Below are 21,959 nucleotides of genomic sequence, written 5' to 3' on the forward strand. Positions count from 1 at the left end.
AGAGATAAATAACAAAACTAGGAAAATAAATACAATACTGACTCATCAAATTCTTGAGAAAATTGCAACGATCCAAAAATGGTCATAAGAACTCTTGCAGAAAGATCTGAATACTGCAAATAAAACAGAGGTAAAGTCTTTATGTATGTTTATTGTAGGAAATTATTGGTTTTGAGATTTATGTGGAGTTTGATTATTCAAAATGAAACAAAATGTGGAGTCTTACTAACTACTGGTCTCAATTTTGTTGCTTTTGTGGTTGCTTGATTTTCTTTGGTATATATGCACTTTTATTAGTCTTTTCTTATGTTTCCTTCTTTTATATATAGATCTATAGGGTTTCTATTGATTTTCAGTTGAAGTCTCTTGCATTTTGCGATAAGTAAAAGATTGAGTTATGCTAGAACTTGAATGACTTTTTGATAAAGTTCATAATTTCATAAATGGACCAGGACTATGGGGATTATAAGTTATCATAAAATCTTAAATCTTAAGGTGTAACACTAGAATGAGAAATACATTTACAACAATATAGAGATGGGGTATTGAGATGACAAATAATTAAAGATACCGAAACAGTAGATAATTGAACGTATGGATATAAATTCTTTAATAGACCTCATTTAATTATTTTGCTTCTTTACGTAAACTTAGCTGGCTTTGGTCAAAATGCTAAAGTAGATACCACATATATCAAGAAATTAAAATATATAAGAAGAGGGCATGTGTTATAGAGTAGTAATGTTTTCTTGCCACATATATGGTTTACTCTTTGGTGTGGTCTGTGACAGACATTAAGAATATATAGTAAAATGGGATTATTGCTCTTTGTTTTGTTTTGTTTTTTTTTTTTGTCTGAATAGCTTACTCAATACAATATACTTCGTATTTGAGTTAATGGTGGTGCACTGGCTTTAATGAAGGTATGTCATAGTCTCCTCAAAACATGTATTGGCTGCCATTAATATATGATTTACATTCACTTTATATAGTAATCAACGCTGCTAAACTTCCAGTATAATGTATTCACCTGGCTATCAGCATATGTGCAGGTAAAAAGGTAGACTAGCATTGTGGATACATACTTATGATGGGCATAGAGAAGTAAAGAATGAGCATATGTCATTGGATTTGGATTTAGGCTTGCATCATGTATAGATGTATATAAGTTAGTTAAACTCAACTCGGTAGTACCACTCTGAAACTCTAATTGTTTTCTATACATGTATAGAGTGAAGTAGCATATTGATTCATCATTTTAACTGCACATGATATGATAGTGGTTTTTTTTATTATACTTTAGAATGAACTATTTTCAGTAACCATATTATTGAATTTCTGCCTATTCCATTATGTAGAATATAAATTTTGTTGACAAAAAATCCCGTAGCAAGACAATGGTATCTTTGTGGTTCATTTCTAATTTTCAACCTACTTCAGCAACTTAATTAGACGTCATCGTCGATAATCACTGTTAACTAACCTCAAGGAAGTCTCTGTGGAGCCGATCGGGAAAATACAGCTTCATGTGAGCCCCCACCGACAGCAGAGCCTCGAGCCCCTTCACCGTTCTCGGCAGCAAAAGCTCTGACAACGACTCAAACCCTAGCCTCTTCATAGTATCACCTCTCACCGAACACGTCATCGCCAATATCGACCCGGAAACCACCATGACTCTCACCAGCTCCGGATACATCTCCGCCATCTTGAACGCCACCATGCCGCCGTAACTGAACCCCACCAACGTACACGTGTCCACCCCGAGCTTCCTCAGCCCCGTAGAGACGCACTCGGCCTGAAGAGCAGGAGACCTGTCGGGCTTGTCGGTCGTCGACCCCCAAAAAACAGGAGGTCGGGAACGTAGACCGAGTATGTCTTGGCCAGCGCACCCACCTGAAACTGCCACGTCACTATTCCATCGGCGGCGAAGCCGTGTATCAGAACCACTACCGGCTTTTTGGGTTTGGATATGATCTCGGGCTTCTCTCCCTTCTTCGGCTTGTTTAGGGTTTTTTTCGGGACCCAGAAGTTCATCACCGTGCCGGGCTCAATCTCCACCGTGTAGGGTACGACTCCGGCCATTTTCATCAGGCCATGCAGCAAGAGCTTCTGTAGTGCTACTAAGTTCACCATGTTTATTTTGCTTAACTTGTAGCACTCACAATCCGAGTACTAGATCCCTCACATAGAGTTTATAAACTAGGAAAGAGTTGATGAGGTAGGTAGGTTTGTGTTTGGTGTTGGATTGTTATAGCTTGTCACTTATATGGAGTGGAAATGTTTGAATGATCGATCGCACTCTCCTACTTGGTTACTTAACTACTTGTATCCTTCAATTGGGAAGTCCAGGGGATTGTCTGCTATACCGAACAGTATAGCATGCCGGCTGATAGGGTATGTCACGTGCAAGGCACGTGAAGAGAAATTCGGAGGATAACCGATTGTCTCCGGTTTCCCGTTATTTCCCCTATACGTACGAGAGTCAATTCACGAGCGACAAAATCAACCCAGTCTTCTCATTTTTCAGTAGCTCAGGTTCTCTACTGTTGGAAAGCATCAATCAAGATTTCTGGGTTTCTCCCATCACCATCAAAATGGGTTTTGCCTTTCGATTTCTGGGTTTCCTCCTCCGCATTGAGTAGACCGAAAAGTCCCCGAGCCGCCGGGAAACGCAGAAGAACGTCGAGCCTCCTCGTCTTCGATCTCTCTCCAAGTTCCATGCATGCGCGATTTGTTGATTCAGGCAGGTCGGCGATGAGGAGGCGACTTGTTTCGTTTCGCACCGGTCGGGCGATAAGGGGCAGCCGGACGGCGAAGTTACGCCGGAAAGACAGAGGACGGCGTCGGTCGGAGTCTGGGCTCGTCTCAGACTCGACTTGTTGTTTTGACCGAGTGCTGACCAACAATCCATTTAAGTAGAGACAAGACTTTCGGATATGCTTTTCCAGAGTACAATATTCGGAGGAGTAAGGATTTGGACCTGGGATTGGATTTTTCATTCTGTGTTTCGTTTCCTCCGCTTATCCCTTCCCAGAAAGAAAACAGAGAGAGAGAGAGACATAAAGAGACGAAACAGAAGAGTACGGCGAATTTGTAGATTTGTTTCTGTACTTTGACTTTTTAACTTGGGCTTCCGTTTTAAGTATAGGATTAAAATTATATTTATGACTAAGACTACAATTAGTATCTACGAGAAACTGCAATTCGGTTTTTGAAAGAGGAGGAAGGGTAACTGTCCATAGATTACCTTCTTGCCCTTGGTTTATGTATTTAGCGTTTATCGTAGATTGTTATAAGTTTGGGTGTTTTAGGAACTTCAAAAATTTAACCATCTTCGTTCCTTTCTGGCTTTATTAATAGTAGATAAAAAGGACAGCCATGATTAAATGAAAGTAAAGATCAACGCCCCATATCTTTTAGCTATTTTCTCATTTTCAAAAATCATTTTCATTTTCCAAATTTCATAAAGAATAGCTCGATGCACCGAAAAATATTCCAAATATCTTCTAAACTCGTGCCGACGCGTATTTTATAAATTAGGGCCTTAAATGAATAATTGTCACTTCGATAAAATCGTAAAAATAAACCTGAGCACTTCTTTTGATATTTCAGATCGGGGTTACAAATTTTCAATAACCCGACGAAAGCTCGATAAATTTTTACAGAGCCTTACAAGAAGCAAAAGCGTAATTAGGGTAGACTGATTTTATCGGGGCCCAAAATTTATCGGAAAGATGTGATTTTTCTATCATAGCCGTATTTCACTATACCGATCACATCCTATTTCACAAGATTTTTGAAAATTTTGCTTCTTAGATATAGTTGGTTCACAAACATACACACTTAGATAAACTTACTAAACTAGTTATAATACATTGTGATTCCAATGACTCAATTTCACAAAATCAAAATTCGACCGTCTAATGTGATCAGTGTAGTAAAATATGTATATGGTAGAAAATTCAACTGTATTTGGTAACATAAAGGGCTCGATCAAAACGGTCAACCCTAATTCAAGATCACTTATCACACGAAAACGCGCTTACCTACCCCTCTGTGAATTATTTTGGTCGAATCTTCCACACCCACACACTCACATATATGAGATGTAGCGACACATGTAAAAATTTAGGGAATTTTACCTCCGACGATGTGGCTCTCCATAGAGAAGCAAAAACGTAATTAAGGTTGACTGATTTTATCGGGGCTCAAAATTTACCGGAAAGATGTGATTTTTAGAATAATGCTACAATTTCATTGTTGGTGGATGATTGATTGAGAATTCGAACCAGTACTGAACAACTAATCTAACTTGTAGCTATTTTTTTTTTTTTGTGGCAACAGGACAGAAGATTCAAATTAAAGCCAAATGACAAACCAGCAAATGGCGTATAAACAGAGAGAAACACAAACAGCACAGAGTAATAGAAACTAAACAAACTAAGGCTAAGAAGGAGGAGGTCGGTAACCCATCACTTCGCAAAATCAGGAGCAAAGAGTTTGGAGGCCGGCTGGCCCATTCCTGAGAGCACAAACTCTTGGTTGCAAGCTTGGCCGCAACATTTGCTAGAGGGTTGGCTTTACGGGGAATCCAATTCAAATGAACACCACTAAAGAGAGGGACCAGATGGAGAATCTTCATGAGCATAGGAGAGATTCTCCAGTTCGGGAAACCGAAGGGTCGTTTAACGCCTTTATAATCTCTTGGCAATCACACTCTACAATTATTCTTTCCAGTTGTAGCTAGCTAGATACGTCTTTCTTGCACGTAATATCACTTCTTATGCTTAGTATAATCTTGTTTAATTAATCAAAATCTTGTATTTTCATGTCAAAAAATAGCCCACCCTATCATAATCCTACAGACCTACAGTAATGAAAATTGACAAATCCAGAACCAGTTAGTTATATTCTAAAATTGATAGCGTGATAGTCAATCTCCATCTCTAGCTATAGGAAACTTACTGTTACAGTCTAGAGCTTATTTCAATAATAAATCAAGAGAATTAATCTAAAGAGGTGGATACTCCCATAGTTAGCCATGTGATTAAGATCGTAGCATGGTCGCAAATCCACAACTGGCATTTCATTTATGATGCTTATGCTTACTTCTATAATTACCTAATACGATATCAAACAAACATATTCCATAAGAAAGTTACTCAAGTCTAACTGCAATCTTCAACCTGCATATACTTACACAAGTTTACTGAACAATAATTTTGACCATTAAGAACAAACTAGTACCATTAGAATCGACGAGTTCAAACTTTCAGTAGAACTAAACACACAGCCAAAAAATCTCAACAACATTGTAAAAGCTTGTGTGATTCATAGAGACTACCTACCAAATTGGAGGGCTACAAGACCCCCTTGGCTTCAATGTACCTCCACATGTACCAAGACCCAACAGACCTATAAGGTTTCCACTTCTCACAAAGCTCTTCCATCTCCAAAGGCTTAGGCAACTCCTTCAACCCATACAACATCTTGACTCCTTTCCTCACACCCAAATCCCCCACCGGAAGAACGTCAGGTCGTTTAAGCGAAAATATCATGAACATATGCACCGACCACGCCCCAATCCCCTTCACCACCGTCAGCATCGTCAGCAACGACTCGTCGTCTATTTCCTTAATCCCCGAATCCGACAAAGTCCCATCACTAAACTTCTCCGCCAAGTCATGGAGATAAGACGCCTTCCGGCCCGAAACTCCGATTTGCCGGAGACTCTGGGGGGAGAGATTGAGGAGAGTTTTGGGGAGAATCGACGACTCGCCGCCGCAGAGCGTGACGAAGCGCGTGTAGATCGACTGGGCGGCCTTGGTGGCGAGCTGCTGGTAGAGAATGCTTCGCGCGAGGGATTGGAACGGCGGGCGGTCGGAATCGAAGGACGGCGGGGTGTAGGAGTCGATCAGGGACGCAAGTTTCGGGTCGGAGCTCCGTAAGTGATTTAGGGCGAGGGTAATTTCGGAATTGGAGGTTAATGGGTTTAGGATTTTGGGGATTTCCGGGGAAGTTTGGATGGTCAGTTTGGTGGTGGTGGTGAGTTTTAGGATTTTTTGGGGTCGGAACGGGATTTTGGAGGAAGTTGAGGGGTTTTCGGGAATCTGGGTTTGGGGTTTGGATCGCTTGGCCATAGAGAAAGGGAGAGATGGGAATCGGAGATTGGAGTAAGCAATTGTGGAGATGAGGAGCAGCGAAGACTAGAGAGGCGCGTGTTAGTTACCCGCGCGCCTTTTAAGGCGGGGGAAATGCGTTGTTAGGTTTTCATTTTATTCTTTAAAGGTTGACCAACCAGCCTGCCTAGGCCCAATCAGACAGGCATCCGCCTAGCCGGCCCAATAGTCCGCCTAGCACGCTTGGGCCCAGTGCACTTAATTTTTTTTTTTAAGGCGCCAACTTCCACTTCAAATTATCATCACAGATTCACAGCCAGAGGCATAATTTCATTCATTACCCGTAAGCAAAGGCGCACCTCCACACATGTTTCAGCCCACCCCAAATTTTGAAAAAGTATAGCTAAATTTTAGTTTAAAATGTTAATAATTAAAGGGAAGTGAAATCTACACTCCTCAAATTGTAATCCACACCCTCATTTTCTATTTATGTTAACTAAAATTTTGTTCTTAGTGACTTAACTTTTGTCTTCTTATGTAAATGATTACTACAAATAGAAAATAGAAGCGTGGATTACAATTTAGAGAGTGTGGATTTCACATCCCTAATTAAAAACTAGCAAACCTCAAATTACTGATTTTAGCTCATATGTTATTAAACTTAGTCCATTTTTAGCATAAATTTAGTACACGTTTCATAAAAAAAAAATACATTTCTAGCTAAAGTTTAGTTCAAAAGGCTGAAATTAAAAACTAGTCATACCTCAAATTTTCAAATTTAGCCCATATGTAATTAAACTTAGTCCATATATATTTGACATAAATTAGTACACGTTTATTAAAAAGAAAAAATAGCTCACCATATTATAAAATTCTAGGTCCGTCATTGCCCATAGGCAGCTAATTAAATACAAAGTTTAATATTACTTGAACATTGGAAAGGGACTAAATAAATAGTAGACATGCAGTAACAGAGATACGAAGCAGGTATTTGAGCTAGTGCTCGATCAATCTTGAGCGATGGAACATCATCTTAACTTTGAGCTCCAGCATCGTTCAGGGAGGCTAGGAATCTCTTGAGACACCTGTTGTAAACACAAGGTCTTTCAAGGTGAACCAGATGACCTGCTTTCTTTATGCCTTCAAATGTTGCATTTGCTCCTAGTTGCCTGAACACAAACATTAATGTAGTTATTCAAATTAACCTATCATTAACCAGTGCATATATAATTAGTATTTGGTTTGATTATATGTAATTAATCAGTATAAATAGTGAAAGTTAATTGATGGACCTACTCTTTCATGTTGTGAGCAAGCTCCTGCTTAAATATCTGATCATTTTCACCCCATAATAGATGAATTCTCTGCAAATTATATTGGCAAGACAGATGAGGTTAATTAAAAATATATTAAAATATATGGATGATGAAATATTAAGGACAGAGAACATAAACATTTGGATCAATTTACCTGTGGGAATTTGGGAATGTTTGGGTCCTTTGTGTCAATGACTAAAGCTTCAAGTAGTTCTTCCCTTTCCTTCCTGTTCGTGAACATCACCTGTTGATTGTTCGTAGCTAAAACTCTTAGCGACAGCTACGTACAACTACAGGAACTTAATTTGCTTCCTAAATCGCATAATGTCTAACAAGCCACCGAAAATGCAGCTACCACACTCTAAAAATCAAGTACGCTTATCGAACCACGTCGATCAAATCGTCTCATTACAATTATTCGATGTCATAGGCCTTCAATTTATTGCATGAAAATGATATCATTCATATAAATCATATTTGTCACATAGAACAGACCGAGAGCGTTAGAAGTTTAGAGAAAATTATTAAAACAACCCAGTTCCAGTATATATAACCTGTCATCTCTCAACTAAATTAGTATAATCAGGGCCGGTCCTGAAGGATCCAAGGCCTAGTGCGGGAAAAAAAATGTGCCCCTCGTATAAATTTTTTCTTTTAAAAAAAATAAAAATAAAAAATACCAATTTTTCGGGGTTCCAAACCTAGTCAAGTGCAATGTCATAAAGGGAAAAAAAAAGAAAAAAAGGGAGATTCAAAGCAACCTTTTTCAACTTAAAAAGAAGAATTCGAAGATGTGATATCTATAGTAACCTTATATGCAGTCTTTGAAAACTGGATTGTGAGAGGAGATGTGAAATTGAGAGAGGATGAAAAATTTCTAAGGATCATGAGTAATTTATAAAGAGAGAAGACAAAAAAAAATTTGGTTCCGAAGAACATCAATCTCCTTTATTGTTGTAATGTGTATTTGAATTTGGGAGAAAAATCAGAAGATTAAGAGTTTGAGAGAGAAGCAGAGACTGAAAAAAAGATTTTTCTTTGAGAAATAAAGAAGACGCAAAGAACGAGGAGAAGAGAGAACTTGAACGATAATAGGATTCGTGGAACCTTATAATTGTGGTTTCATATTTTTATTATATTAATTACACCTATATATATGTATAACAAATGAAAAAAAAAATGTCCCCTTCAGCCCTGGCCCCAGTGCCAGCGCACTGCCAGCACTGGGCCAGGACCGGGCATGAGTATAATAGTATAATAGAGAGCATTTTCAGTACACGGCGTGTATCTTCACATATATACATGGATAATTAGAATTAGAGAAAATAATATAGAAACATGGTGGTCAAACATATAAATTATTTTGAACGGTTAAGATTGCGTCGTGTAAATACATGTTGTCGTGCTTACAAGAATTTCCAATATATAAGTGCAGTCACTCATTTCTAATTTTCAACCTACTTCAAAGACTTAATTAGACGTCAGCGTCGATAATCACTGTTAACTAACCTCAAGGAAGTCTCTGTGGAGCCGATCGGGAAAATACAGCTTCTTGTGAGCCGCCACCGACAGCAGAGCCTTGAGCCCCTTCACCGTTCTCGGCAGCAAAAGCTCCGACGACGACTCAAACCCTAGCCTCTTCATAGTATCATCGCTCACCGAACACGTCATCGCCAATATCGACCCGGAGACCACCATGGCTCTCACCAGCTCCGGATACATCTCCGCCATCTTGAACGCCACCATGCCGCCGTAACTGAACCCCACCAACGTACACGTGTCCACCCCGAGCTTCCTCAGCCCCGTAGAGACGCACTCGGCCTGAAGAGCAGGAGACCTGTCGGGCTTGTCGGTCGTCGACCCCCCAAAAAACAGGACGTCGGGAACGTAGACAGAGTATTTCTTGGCCAGCGCACCCACCTGAAACTGCCACGTCACTATTCCCTCGGCGGCGAAGCCGTGTATCAGAACCACTACCGGCTTCTTGGGTTTGGATATGATCTCGGGCTTCTCTCCCTTCTTCGGCTTCTTTAGGGTTTCTTTCGGGACCCAGAAGTTCATCACCGTGCCGGGCTCAATCTCCACCGTGTAGGGTACGACTCCGGCCATTTTCATCAGGCCATGCAGCAAGGGCTTCTGTAGTGCTACTAAGTTCACCATGTTTGTTTTGCTCAACTTGTAGCACTCACAATCCGAGTACTAGCTCCCTCACATAGAGTTTATAAACTAGGAAAGGTTTGTGTTTGGTGTTGGATTGTTATAGCTTGTCGCTTATATGGAGTGGAAATGTTTGAATGATTGATCGCACTCTCCTGCTTGGTTACTTAACTACTTGTATGCTTCAATTTGGAAGTCCCTATCTTAGAATAATGCTACAATTTCGTTGTTGGTGGATGATTGATTGAGAATTCGAACCAGTACTGACCAACTACTCTAACTTGTAGCTAGCTAGATACGTCTTTCTTGCACGTAATATCACTAATTCTTTTGCTTAGTATAATCTTGTTTAATTAATCAAAATCTTGTATTTTCCTGTCAAATAATTTAACTTCAAAAAAGTTCCGCTGATCTAACATAAGTTGAATTCTTAACCATGTTAATTAAATTAACTTAAAAGTCATGTACAAATTCAACAAAATGACGTTGTGAAACTTGTTATACACAACGTATCAAATTGAAGGTCCAAGTTTTCATATAAACTATTTGAAAGGAGTAGTTTTCGATCATATATATCAGACATATCTTTTGCATTTCAAAGTCAAATTGAAACATTAGGGAAAACAAATAAGGAATCAGGGTTCTTAGTCATGTTTCTGAAAGGGATAATTAATTTATTGGTATGCAGGTACGAGGGTTGGATCAACTGCACTACCAACTACTGGCCACTGTCCCCCTCATCTTAAATACAGGATTATATATACGACTCTTGCTTGTTGCTAGTGATGATACGTTTGCACTTTGTTCAAAACAATTTAATTTGTTCACCCGGCCCCAATATATATTACACAAATGTATATAATTCAATTTTGGTTACATGTATGGTCTTGCATAATTAGTAGATAATGTAGTTTGAATCGAATTAGGTAGTTGGTTTGTTAGCTGGCCAGCTACGTACTGTACGTACATATCTTCAATGTATTTAGGTATGTTCCTTTTGAATTGTATTTTCCTTCGAAAAGGCATTCGATCATTATACGTAGTTCGGATAACAAGTTGAATATCTAGTTCTTATAAAGGGAGACTCTCGGATCATCACAAGTTCTAGTATCTAGTTCTTAATTATAGAGCGAGGGAGACTCCAAGGCTATGATCGGCTGCATTAATGGCAAGCCTGCGACCCCTTGGTGTATCAGTTCTCTTCTTCAAGATATTCGCTTGTTGGCTTCTTAATTTCCAGTATATTTGCTTCTTCCTCCATGTATGTTTATCGTGAAGCAAAAAGTGGCGGATAGATTAGCTTCTCTATGTTTGACTACTGTTGTCACTTGTTTGGTTTCACTGTTGCCCCTTTATGTGTCTCAAGTGCCATTCGGATCAGCTGAGTAGGTGTGTTCCTAGAGGGTTTGTTTTGTAAAAGAAAAAAAATCTATTATCTAGATCCACAACCAGTTTTGACCTATAGTTCGGCCCATGTATACCCTCCTATACGTCTGAAAGAAGCAATCAGTACAATCTTAGATCCACATCAACACTACATATATAGGTCCACAAGCCCAAAAGTTAGACGAATGAGTCTACAAATTTAAAGTTCATATTTCATAATCAAATTTTACGTGCTTGTGTTTCCCAGGACAGATATAAAGAAAGAAGATTCAGCAGTCAAGATCTAGATCATAATGATTCTTCCTTAGAAGAATAAAAAGTGCAAAACAGTGCCCAGATCAGGAAGCTTACACACATTCCTTAAAAACAAATAGATATTAGAGCCTTGGATGTTCTGCAAAAGGTTCTAAAGAGATTCAAAGTTGTAGAGGAAACAGAAAGAGGGTTATGGAAGAGGCAAGAAAGAAAAGCATGTACGGCTCAAGGTAAAGATCACCATGCATATGAAGACTAGATCTGAACCAATAACGTACTCTCTACTCCTTTGGTTTTGGGCATCGGGCATAATGTCGGTGAGTTCGTTCTCTAAGTTGCTTTCTTCTCTGTTTTACTGCTTTATTTGTTGTTTCAAATCGATCAGTACAAGCTTATAGCTAAAAGGTTGCATGCGAAAAGGGTTCTGCATACATAGATAATGATACTAGCTAGGAATTAGTCTTTGAATTGATGGGATATATGCTGCTTTAGAATTTGTTCAATTTCAATGACTAGCTTCTTTTGGTCTGGGGTTTTACGATGAGCTACTAATGTAGGATTAGAAGGGTTACGGAATAAATAGAAGTTTGAATCGCTTGTTGAACAAGGTATTATGATAAGTTGATAACTCATAACAGTCCAGAGAACGGAGAGAAGTATCATTATCATGACCATAATTAAGTGTAAAATTTTTGGTTACATGTTATGATGTTAAAAATACAGATAACCAGGCGTGAGATTGAGTCTCCCAACTAAGATATGCTATAAACCTAACAACCAATGTTTGGTTGTTGATGGATTTAAAACGCTGAAATTTCCTGATTCTCAAGCACTCAAAGATCTAGTCTTACCAAGTGTGGAAGCTCATCATATGTTTTGATCAAAACTTTGGATCAACAGGGTACAACAGAAGTAGCTAGTACATATATTGACTAGCTAATTTCATATCAAATCTCTTTATATAGACAATTACAGATCGAAAGTAAACCAATTGAACACATGGATTAAGGGTTAATTAACATAAAAATGTGACAAAATCCCCATCATCTGATTAATTAGTTCTTAGTTTACCAGATCACAAAACCGTAAGAAAATATAAACAACAAAAAGGAAAAAGAAGCACTAGTATATTACCAGGGCTAGCTTTATGTAGCGGTTAGACCTCCTTCTAGGAGACAATTAGAGGTTACAGTGTCCCCCATATCTTTAGAGACGTGGATATATGATCGATACTGACAAGGATTTAGCTTTCGTTTCATAGGACGGCTCGTTTTAGGGTTTTCCTCCCGCAACTCCAAACTCCTACTCCAACTTCCCTTTTCTTCTCAATCCCCGTTCCGGTCTGGTCCACTTATCACTCCTACTACTCCAATCTATGTAGTTTTTCTTCCTCTTTTTCTTTTTCCAATTCCAAAACCAAACCAAACCCACTTTGATTTACTAGCCTCACTTTAACCATTACCTGGCGCTCCCAACAAAGGAAGAAGATCTTCTTCTTCTGGTCAACTACAATTTCACTAGCCCCCTAGACCAATCCCAATCTAACCCAACAGCTTACAAGAAGTTAAAATGCTTGCAATTTTCCACCCAGAAATCCCTGGTTTTTTTTAAGAGGAAAGAGAGGAGGGGAGGAGGGACAGACATTCACATTCCAGTTGTATCTTGATGCTTTTGAGGAAGGTAAATTTTGGTTTTGGGTTAGTTCCGATGCAAGTAATTATTATACATATCTATCGGGAAAATAGAAAATTTGGAAAAAAGAAAAAAAACATTTGCATGCATGCATACAAGTAAATACCTCAGCGACTCCCACGTGGCAAATTCATTAGAGTGATAGCGATCAATTATCACAGATAGATAGATACGATATGCTTACTACATTGGAAAAGTGCAAAACCCTGGTGGTCTAAGAGGGTCGCGGGTCCCACCAAATCCAACGAGCCTCATATTACCATCATTATGATCTTTGATTAAATTTCGAGCATGGCATGGTTAAATGAAATCATGGACCCAAAAATCATAGGTCAATATTCGATAATCTTGTGCAGGATTCGTCATTCGTCCTTTCGTTTTCGATGGATATGACGTTATTCACACACAATATCTTATTTTTGATTATAATTCAGTTTTATTTATAAACAGCCAGTTAAATTTGTTTAACGATAAATGACGCAGTCAAAAATGGTGTTGGATTGATAACACTGTTTGTTTTTTGTTTAAATTTTTCAAATTTTGAGAAAATATCACGACTACCACAATAACATACATTATCGTAACTTAAACTCGTATATATACAATAACTGGTATTATCTTAGTGAGTAAAACTTACAATCTCAAACTGCAGTATAACTATAATCTCATGAACAAAACAAAAGCCTTATTTGGTTGATGGAAAGAAAATTGGTTTCTTGGTTGGTCTTTCCCATGTACATGGGAAAGTAAATTTCTCACTAGTTTCTCTACGAGATGCTTGGGAACGTCGGGAAAGTAACTAGGAAATGTATTTTACTTTCTTTTCTAATGTTTGGTTTATGCATAGATAAGAAAACAAGTAACATTGATTTACCAATTATATCATTAGTAATAAAATATATAATATTTAATATTCTAAAGTTTTGTGGATAATTTGGTAATAACATCTATTAAAAGAATATATAAAAGATGTAATTAATGTTGGAAAAGTATGAGGGAAATTGAATCCCATGGTATGTGGGAGGTTTCAATTTCCCATCTATTTTCTTATATTGCAGTAAAGTCTTTTCTTTCTTTAAGTGTGTCAAACAAATAAAATGAACACTTTCTTTTCTCAACATTTCCGATCCATGAATCAAACGAGGCCTAACAGTTGATCCTTAAGAATTGTTGTACTTTAGTTAAGAGGTTAATGACATGGCCAGAGAAAAAAGAAAAAGAAAAATATATAACTACGTGGCAGAGGTGACGAGCCAGTAGTATTTGTGGAATTCGTGAAGCGGTGAACATGAATTAGATTCGTTTTGTGTTTTTGGATGATTAAGCAAATCCCAGAGTCGTATTATAAAACAGGGAAGCCAGGGATGTAGGTATAATCAGAGATCTGCATAATAACTTGGAATTTGCATAGGCAACAGTGCACTGCATGCTTTGCACCGAGAGCGTGTAAAACAAACGACGTTGAATGAGGTCGTTTTTCGGGATGAGAGAAAACAACAAACATTAATCTAATTTAATTAATTAAGCCCCCTAATTCTATATTGCATGTGGTTATGCATGATGATGTGTTTTGTCTTGGGCTAAACGTAGTTTTTGGTTTACTGTTTGGTCTCTGGTTTTCGTTTTCGTTTTTTTTTTTTTTGGGAAAATTGCAAAGCGAATAGAGGGAAGAGCATCTTTTGGAAAGCGGTAGTCGTCACCAATCTCTAGACGATCTGATTCTCTCTGTGTCTTTGGGGTGTCGTTTTGAATCTTTGATCAAAATATGGGGTCGGGTTTCCAGAGAAGTTTGTTCCTATGCTCCAAGGGTCCCTCTAGTTCGTAATTTTATTTTCTGGGAAGTTTGACGGTTTGACCACGAAAGGATCTAAAGGGAAAAAAGAAAGAGAAAATCCAATCTGTAAAACTCGAAAATACTTCTCCCTCTCGCACACACAAAACAAGTGTGGCTTGTTTTTGCTTTGCTATGATTGCCTTCTTCTCTGTCTCTCTTTAGCTTTTTGTGGGTCGTGAGATTTGTGGAGGCATATATAGATCATCAAAATCCCGGATCTTCTATAAAGCTTGTTGCTTCTTACTTGATTGCTGTGACGGGTTGTATTCTGGATTCTGGGGGGGGGACTGAAATTCGCCTTGAGACTTGAGGTGGTGGTGGTGGTGTTGATGATGATGATGATGAAGTTGGTTGGTTTTGGGTTCACGTGATTCCATGGAGGGGTACGAACACTGCAAATTTAGTAGTACTTGACCTCAATAACTGGCTGTTATTGTGGTACATGGCATTGTTATGGAAAAAGTAGTCGTTGATGGATTTGACACCCTATTGAGATAAAGCTTAACGGAGTACGTACTAGAGAGAACTATGGTCGTTGTTGAGAACAAAATCCTAGTTGAAAAGTAGGACTGATATGCATGAGTGAAACACATTTCATGTGAAGCTGCAATCATTGCGGTTGGTTTTGGATAAGAAGAAACAATTACAAGACAAATGTTGGTAAAAACTTAGCACTAAGATTAATGTTACACCTCCTAACTAAGAACTTCTACATGACACAACTCATATTTTTTCAATAGGTCGGAGAGAAGCAGAATAAATGGCTTTGTGTCTATTATATGTTCTTCTGTCCGAGTTAAGAACAATAATTCAGATAGACGTTACAAATCCCACTAAACCACCACATACATTTGTTACGAGCTAGAAATATGTCATGATTCATATAACTGAACTAAACTAACCACCACAGTTAGTCGAGTTAGTAAGAGCTTAAGTGTGAAACCCATATACCTAAGTTTGAAACATGCCGACACTGAAATCTCAATATATATTGGTGGCCAGGGGAGGAAGCGTTTTGACATGACCCCTCGGTACGGATTAGTCTCTAGACTTATAAATTATTTGAAGATACCGTCGTTGATGTATGGTTTAAAAAAAAAAAAAACTAACTAAAAAAAAATAAAAAATTAATATTTAAGGACTCGATTTCTTTTAGCCGCCTACGTATTATGTGTGTGTGTGAAACTATAATTATCAGATGAACTGTATATGCAAATTCTCAAATCTTATGTTATGTTGACTTTTGTTTTGTCACATATTATTATTTTTTATATAAAAATAATATATGTTGAAGAATTGTATAATATTGGATAATTATTTTCATCATTCTTTATAAAAATTTGAAAGTTTTGAGTGGTTATTAGAATTAAATACATGTCATGAAAAGGAATAATACTTGTATTCGGAGGAAAATCCTGAGTTGGGAAAATGGTGGGAGGAAGAAACCAGAGGTGGGATTAGGGCACAGCATTCCAAGCTGCGTGACAAAGACTAACAAAGGGTTCGGAACTGAGATGAATATACTAGTGGCAGAGAAGAGAGAGCGATTTAAGGGGTATATTCGAGAATTGGGATTGGGGGTGGGAGGGATCGATCGGCGCTTGGGTTGCACGTGTGGCCGTGCTGCGACTGGGGCTGTGGAATTCATAGGTTACTATTCCATTTTCCTTGGGAGGGTGGCAGTGACAGAACACAGATACGGATACGGACAGAGGTTTTTTGATATCTATTCGGTTCGCTTCCACAAAACCCCAGTCACCACCCCTCTCTCTTTCTCTCTCACTACTAATTAGTCCTCGTGATCGGAGAAGGCAGATCTATGGAAGACTGTTCCCGCTAGTCACGTGGGCTCTTTTGACCAGACCCCAGAAAAACCACCACTTCCGCCACCACCCTGGTTATATCACTAAGGGCACCCCACCCCTCCTCCTCTTCCTCCTCCTCCTCCCCCTGACGGCCTTACCCTTACACTTGTTGATGCCCTACCATTTTAACACACTGACTGCGCTCAGGGCCTCAGGCTCGTCCCTCTAATACACTTTCTCTCTCTGTAACATGCAACTTGGGTCCCCTCGTCTCTGCCCTCTCTCCCAGTCTTTATCATCACCTCTGTAGAAAAAAAAAAAAAAAAAAATTAAATCTATTTGCATTTCACGACAACGTGGACTGCAGGTGCTGACTGGTATTTCACCCTTTTATTAGCTTATAAAGCTACCAGACAACGCAACCTCTCCTCCTCACTCTTGTTCTCCTCCTTCCTCATCTCGTACCCTTCATCATCATCATCATCCATCGTCTTCTTCTTCTTCTTCTTCTTCAGGCTATAACACTTATCTCTAAGTTTCGAAGAGGAAGATTGTTCTTCAAAGTCTACACAGATCAATATGCAGAGGTGCAGTAGTACTAGCTCCCAGGGCCACGTCTTGGGCTCATGCTCGTGCGGCTTGTTCCACACCCAGACCAACTCCTCCTTCTCCATGCTCTTCTCCATGCCCAACAATCACCACAAGCCCTACGATCAATACGAGCCGTCGGATCACCACCACATGTACTCCTTCGCCTCCCCTTCTTCCGTCGACTGCACTCTCTCCCTAGGCACTCCCTCCACTCGTCTCACGTCTGATGAAGGAAACGATGACAAGCGCGGCGGACGCCACGAGCGGAGGTCCGTTTCGAACTTCTGCTGGGACCTTTTACAACCAAAACATGCCTCGTCAGCGCCGAAGAACGGGAGCGGCAACCGCGGCGGCGGTGGGAATGGAGATTCGCTTCTGGCTCGCCGCTGCGCTAACTGCGACACCACCTCGACACCGCTCTGGCGAAACGGCCCACGAGGCCCAAAGGTAAAATGAAATTGAATTTACTACTTTATCCCTTGTTTCCCGAGTAATGATTGCTACTAACTGCCAAGTCAAAGCAACAATGATCGATTTCGTTTACCAAGTACTAAAAAGAAGATATCGACCTTTTTCTTTTATTTTCCAATTTAAATTTCTCATTTTTTTCTTTTATTTACCGAACTCTACAGTCGCTTTGCAATGCTTGTGGAATCCGGTTCAAGAAGGAAGAGAGACGAGCCACCGCCGCAGCCGCCACGTCAGCCAACGGCGCAACATCGTCCGGCAGCCATTCGTGGATGAACAACTCCCAGGCTCAGAAAATGCACTGCTACGCTCCGTCCATGAACGGTAACGAGTTCCGGTTCATGGAAGATCACGACATGATGACGTCTCACGAAACGGCCGACGCCGCCGCAGCCGGCATTCCCTTCCTCTCGTGGCGCCTCAACGTCACAGACAGACCAAGCCTCGTCCATGACTTTACCAGATGAACATGTTGATCTTGTTCTTCGTTCAAATTAATGCTCCTAATTTCTTTGTTTTTTCCCTGTTAATTTCATGCTTTTCTTTCTTTTTAACTTCACATTATAAATCTACCTACTACTAGTCTACTACTACTACCTACCTACCTTCTATAGTTCCGCTGCCCGTTTTCGCCGTCGCCGGCGGTCCATGGTCGTGATCTGAGCTTTGACAGTGAGAAATCCATGTGGGCCGTTTGATAATGTATAACCTAGGAAGGGTTTTGTTTAGTCTGCTCTATCATATATGTAATGAACTGCAAGTTACAGATGACCTGAATCTCAAGCTATTTAATTTTCATGGTACTTATTATTCTGCATCGTTGTGATGAATGATGATCATTGAACATCTGATTGGCCAATATGCGATTGTTAGGTTTCTGGGTTTTCAACTCGGACCGGACTCTGGCTTCTCTGCGGTTCAGAACAGTGAACCTGGTTTTGTCGTTTCGTGTTTTTTTGCTGTGAGGATTCATGAATTTGAATCTGACCGTCCAATTAAACAATGGCTGGCAATGGCAGAGAGTTTGAGGGGGGACTTTTCTTATATTTGGTTCTCTTGTCAAATCATTGCAGATCAATTTCGTGTGAAATGTGTGATTATATCTATGCAATCTATGCAGGGTTGTTCTTTGTTTTAACTAAAAATATTCAAACATTATGGTCTGCTTCAATTCTCCTGGATTAAAATGGAGGAGCTTGGTTTAGTACACGTAATCTGAGAGTAATTTGATCATGTCATCGCAACAGAGTTTTATGCAGTACGTGTGACCATATGTTTGCTTAGATTTGTGTGAACAAATTATCTTGCATGTTGAGTATTATAACTAAGTAAGCGTTAATTACCATGAGTTAAGTGAAGAAATGGACATTTGTGCTCTATTGATATGTGATAAATCTAGCTGATAATAACCGTTGTTCGAATGAGCATGACAGATCCAAAGAAGCTTACGAGTTTTCTCTTTTCAAATAAATGAACTATGATGTGAGGGCACATGAATTGGTTGGTTTTGTTTGTGGGTACATGATCGAATTGGTTGGTTATGTTCTTGAATGCCATTTCACCGGAATGTAACATAAAGGCCGATGAGAGAAATTGCGAACCATTGGTGTCAGTGACGTAGCCAGAAAAACCAACTAGAAAGGTCAAAATATATATAAATAGCGAAGATCATATTAAACAAAAATATCATTAAATGAAAAAACTTGCATGAATTTGTTTATGCTTCAGATAGTTTAAGAACATAAATCATTACAATATGGAAAAATAGCAAGTTTCTCGAAACAGTTAAATCTGTTCATGACAATTCCTCATATGTTATATTTTTTTCTTTGATGGCCGGTTTCGTTATCAAATATTCTGTCACGAGATATATATATATATATCATGCTGCCTTTCGGGTCAAAAATTACATCAAAATATAATATATGCATGCACAACCTCTAATTATACCCACCAATCATGGTTTGGTCAAAAACTTAGAGGGGTCATATGAACCTTCTCGTCTTACCGTGGCTACGCCACTGATTGGTGTTTCAAATCACAAGAAGAGTTAAAACACAAGTATTTAGTACATGTAGACTTTGTGAAACTGAGCCAATATTCAAGTCTGGTGACAAGTTTCTAGATTATTTCCAAGTAAAGCGTAATGAAATTCGCACAAATGACATGGATTGAGGGTGCTGAGGGTTTATCGGCTTTGCCGATGCTGTTTCTAAAGGAGTTTGGCATGGATTGAGGGTGTGTGAGGGTGCCCCAACTATCAGTCATTTATTTTTTGCCGATGATAGTCTGCTATATGCTAGGGTTTCTCTACAAGATTGTGCCCTTATTCGGCATATTCTGAAGGTGTATGAAGATGCTTCGGGCCAACAAGTTAGTTTGCAGAAAAGTAGTGTGACTTTCAGTGGCAGTGTGCTTCCCGTTTTACAACAGAGTTTGGTTGATTACCTTGGTATGCCGATTGTGGCTGCCCATGACAAATACCTGGGTATCCCAACTCGAGTGGGACGTTCTCAGAATGATACCTTTGCTTATATCAAGGATAACCTGACAAAGAAGCTAACAGGGTGGAGAACGAAATTATTAAGTGCAGCTGGGAGAGAAATACTTATTAAGGTAGTAGCTCAGGCAATGCCATTGTATACTATGAGTAACTATTTATTGCCACATGGAATGATTCAGGAACTCCATCAACTTTGTGCCAAATTTTGGTGGGGTGGAACATATGAGAAAAAAGGAATGCATTAGAGGGCTTGGGATGCTCTGTGTAAACCGAAAGCAGAAGGAGGTATGGGTTTTCGTCATTTGTTTGCTTTTAATTTGGTCATGTTAGCTAAACAGGGTTGGCGGCTGCTACAATATCCCTCCTCGCTACCCAATTAGTTGTTGAAAGCAATATATTTCCCCCATTGCAATTTTTGGGAAGCTGAGCTGGGAAAGGCCCCCTCGTATGCATGGAGGAGTATTATGGAAGGGTAGGATACATTGCGGAATGGAATCCAGAGGTTGATTGGTGATGGAATGTTGACGAATGTGTGGGCTGATCCGTGGTTAATGGGCGAGAACTTATTGCCATTTTTTTCTAATATTGTTACTCGAGTCTCTGATCTTTTTGTGAGCCCCGGAGTGTGGGATGTGGCTTTGCTATCTCATTTATTTACATTTCACATTGTACACAAGATTCAAGCATTACCGATCAGTAGCAGAAGTCACTTTAATAAATGGATTTGGGCTCCGGATAGAAAAGGTTTGTTTACGGTAAAGTCAGCTTACCATTTAGCGAGGACAAGGGTTTTGGAAGATCATGTCATGGCTCCTAATCCTTCTGCGCAATTGTGGAATAAGATTTGGAATGCTCCAGTTCCGGGTAAGGTAAAATATGTGTATGGAAAGTAGCTTATAATATTCTCCCATCACGAAGTCGGCTTATTCAAAGAGGTATTGATATTGACACCCAATGCCCATTTTGTGATGAAGAAGTAGAATCTCCTATCCATGCATTGAGAGACTGCCCCCATGCCGCAGCTTTTCTTCAGTTGGCGGATGTTCCTATACAGCTAGCCGATACAAATGCTCTTGACTGATTAGTATCCTCTTTGGAAAACTCTCCTTCTACTTTTGCTACTCTTATGATGATTATTTGGTCGGTTTAGAGGAACTGAAACGATCACGTCTGGAATAATAATGTCAAGCAGGCTACTGATGTAGTACCTTTTACCTTGGGTTGGTGGGAAGAGTTTAAATCTGCAATTGTGAAAAGCAGAGGTTGCAATGTCTCACCTCGGGACAGATGGATCACCCCTTCTTTGGGGTACATCAAATTGAATGTTGATGCAGCCTACAACAATGCATCTGGTATGACTAGTTTGGGAGGGGTTTTCCGCGATCATACTGGTAGTTGTTTGGGAGTTTTTATGCAAGGGTTATTCTCAGCACATTCTGCATGTCATAGTGAATTAATGACATTGTTAGCATGAGTGTAAGTAGCAATCCAGCATAATCTCTATTCTCTTACCACTGAGACAAATTGCCTGGTCTTGGTTTCGGCCCTTACCAGTGGCTCCCTCGATGATTCTGATCTTGGATTCCTAATTGAAGACTTGCGGGCAAGTTTGTCTACTATTACTGCTACAGTCCGGTTTGTGCGAAGATCAGCAAACAGAGTTGCTTATGTTATAGCCAAAGGCTTTTAGTGGTCTTGCTAATTTAGTTTTTACTACTAATCCTTCTCGTGCTGTGAGAAGGATGCTTTTCTCTGATTGTAATGATGTTTGATCAATGAATTTGATCCGATTCGTTTCCTCAAAAAAAAAAATAATAAAAAAAAAACACAAAT

General features: G+C 39.4%; 3 protein-coding genes and 1 pseudogene across 4 annotated transcripts in view; 1 reads left to right on the plus strand and 3 right to left on the minus strand.

Annotated features, from left to right (window-relative positions):
* LOC101299416 overlaps nt 1-2,133 on the minus strand; it is a 3,328-nt pseudogene extending 1,195 nt beyond the window's left edge. The window contains exon 1 of the transcript XR_183707.1: nt 1,484-2,133. The product of XR_183707.1 is annotated as an epoxide hydrolase 4-like (transcript). The remainder of the gene's footprint in view (nt 1-1,483) is intronic.
* Nucleotides 2,134-5,062: 2,929 nt separating this feature from the next.
* On the minus strand, nt 5,063-6,157 carry LOC101299704 (DNA-3-methyladenine glycosylase 1-like). Its single transcript, XM_004287845.1, has one exon. It carries the CDS (start codon nt 6,138-6,140, stop codon nt 5,361-5,363), a length of 780 nt encoding a protein of 259 aa, XP_004287893.1. The 5' UTR covers nt 6,141-6,157; the 3' UTR covers nt 5,063-5,360.
* Nucleotides 6,158-6,960: 803 nt separating this feature from the next.
* LOC101299991 (epoxide hydrolase 4-like) lies at nt 6,961-9,761 on the minus strand. Its single transcript, XM_004287846.1, has 4 exons — nt 8,945-9,761; nt 7,590-7,679; nt 7,416-7,483; nt 6,961-7,288 (listed from the first exon to the last, which is right to left on the minus strand). Exons 1-4 carry the CDS (start codon nt 9,593-9,595, stop codon nt 7,153-7,155), a joined length of 945 nt encoding a protein of 314 aa, XP_004287894.1. The 5' UTR covers nt 9,596-9,761; the 3' UTR covers nt 6,961-7,152.
* A 6,377-nt stretch (nt 9,762-16,138) lies between these two features.
* On the plus strand, nt 16,139-18,090 carry LOC101314893 (GATA transcription factor 18-like). The gene is given in 5 exon segments (XM_004289092.1): nt 16,139-16,409; nt 16,553-16,570; nt 16,573-16,603; nt 17,152-17,602; nt 17,788-18,090. Coding segments are annotated over 5 exon segments (1,074 nt in total).
* Nucleotides 18,091-21,959: the final 3,869 nt, after the last annotated feature.

Source organism: Fragaria vesca, linkage group LG1 (genome assembly GCF_000184155.1).
Source record: "Fragaria vesca subsp. vesca linkage group LG1, FraVesHawaii_1.0, whole genome shotgun sequence".
In the NCBI taxonomy this organism is placed as follows: Eukaryota; Viridiplantae; Streptophyta; class Magnoliopsida; order Rosales; family Rosaceae; genus Fragaria; species Fragaria vesca.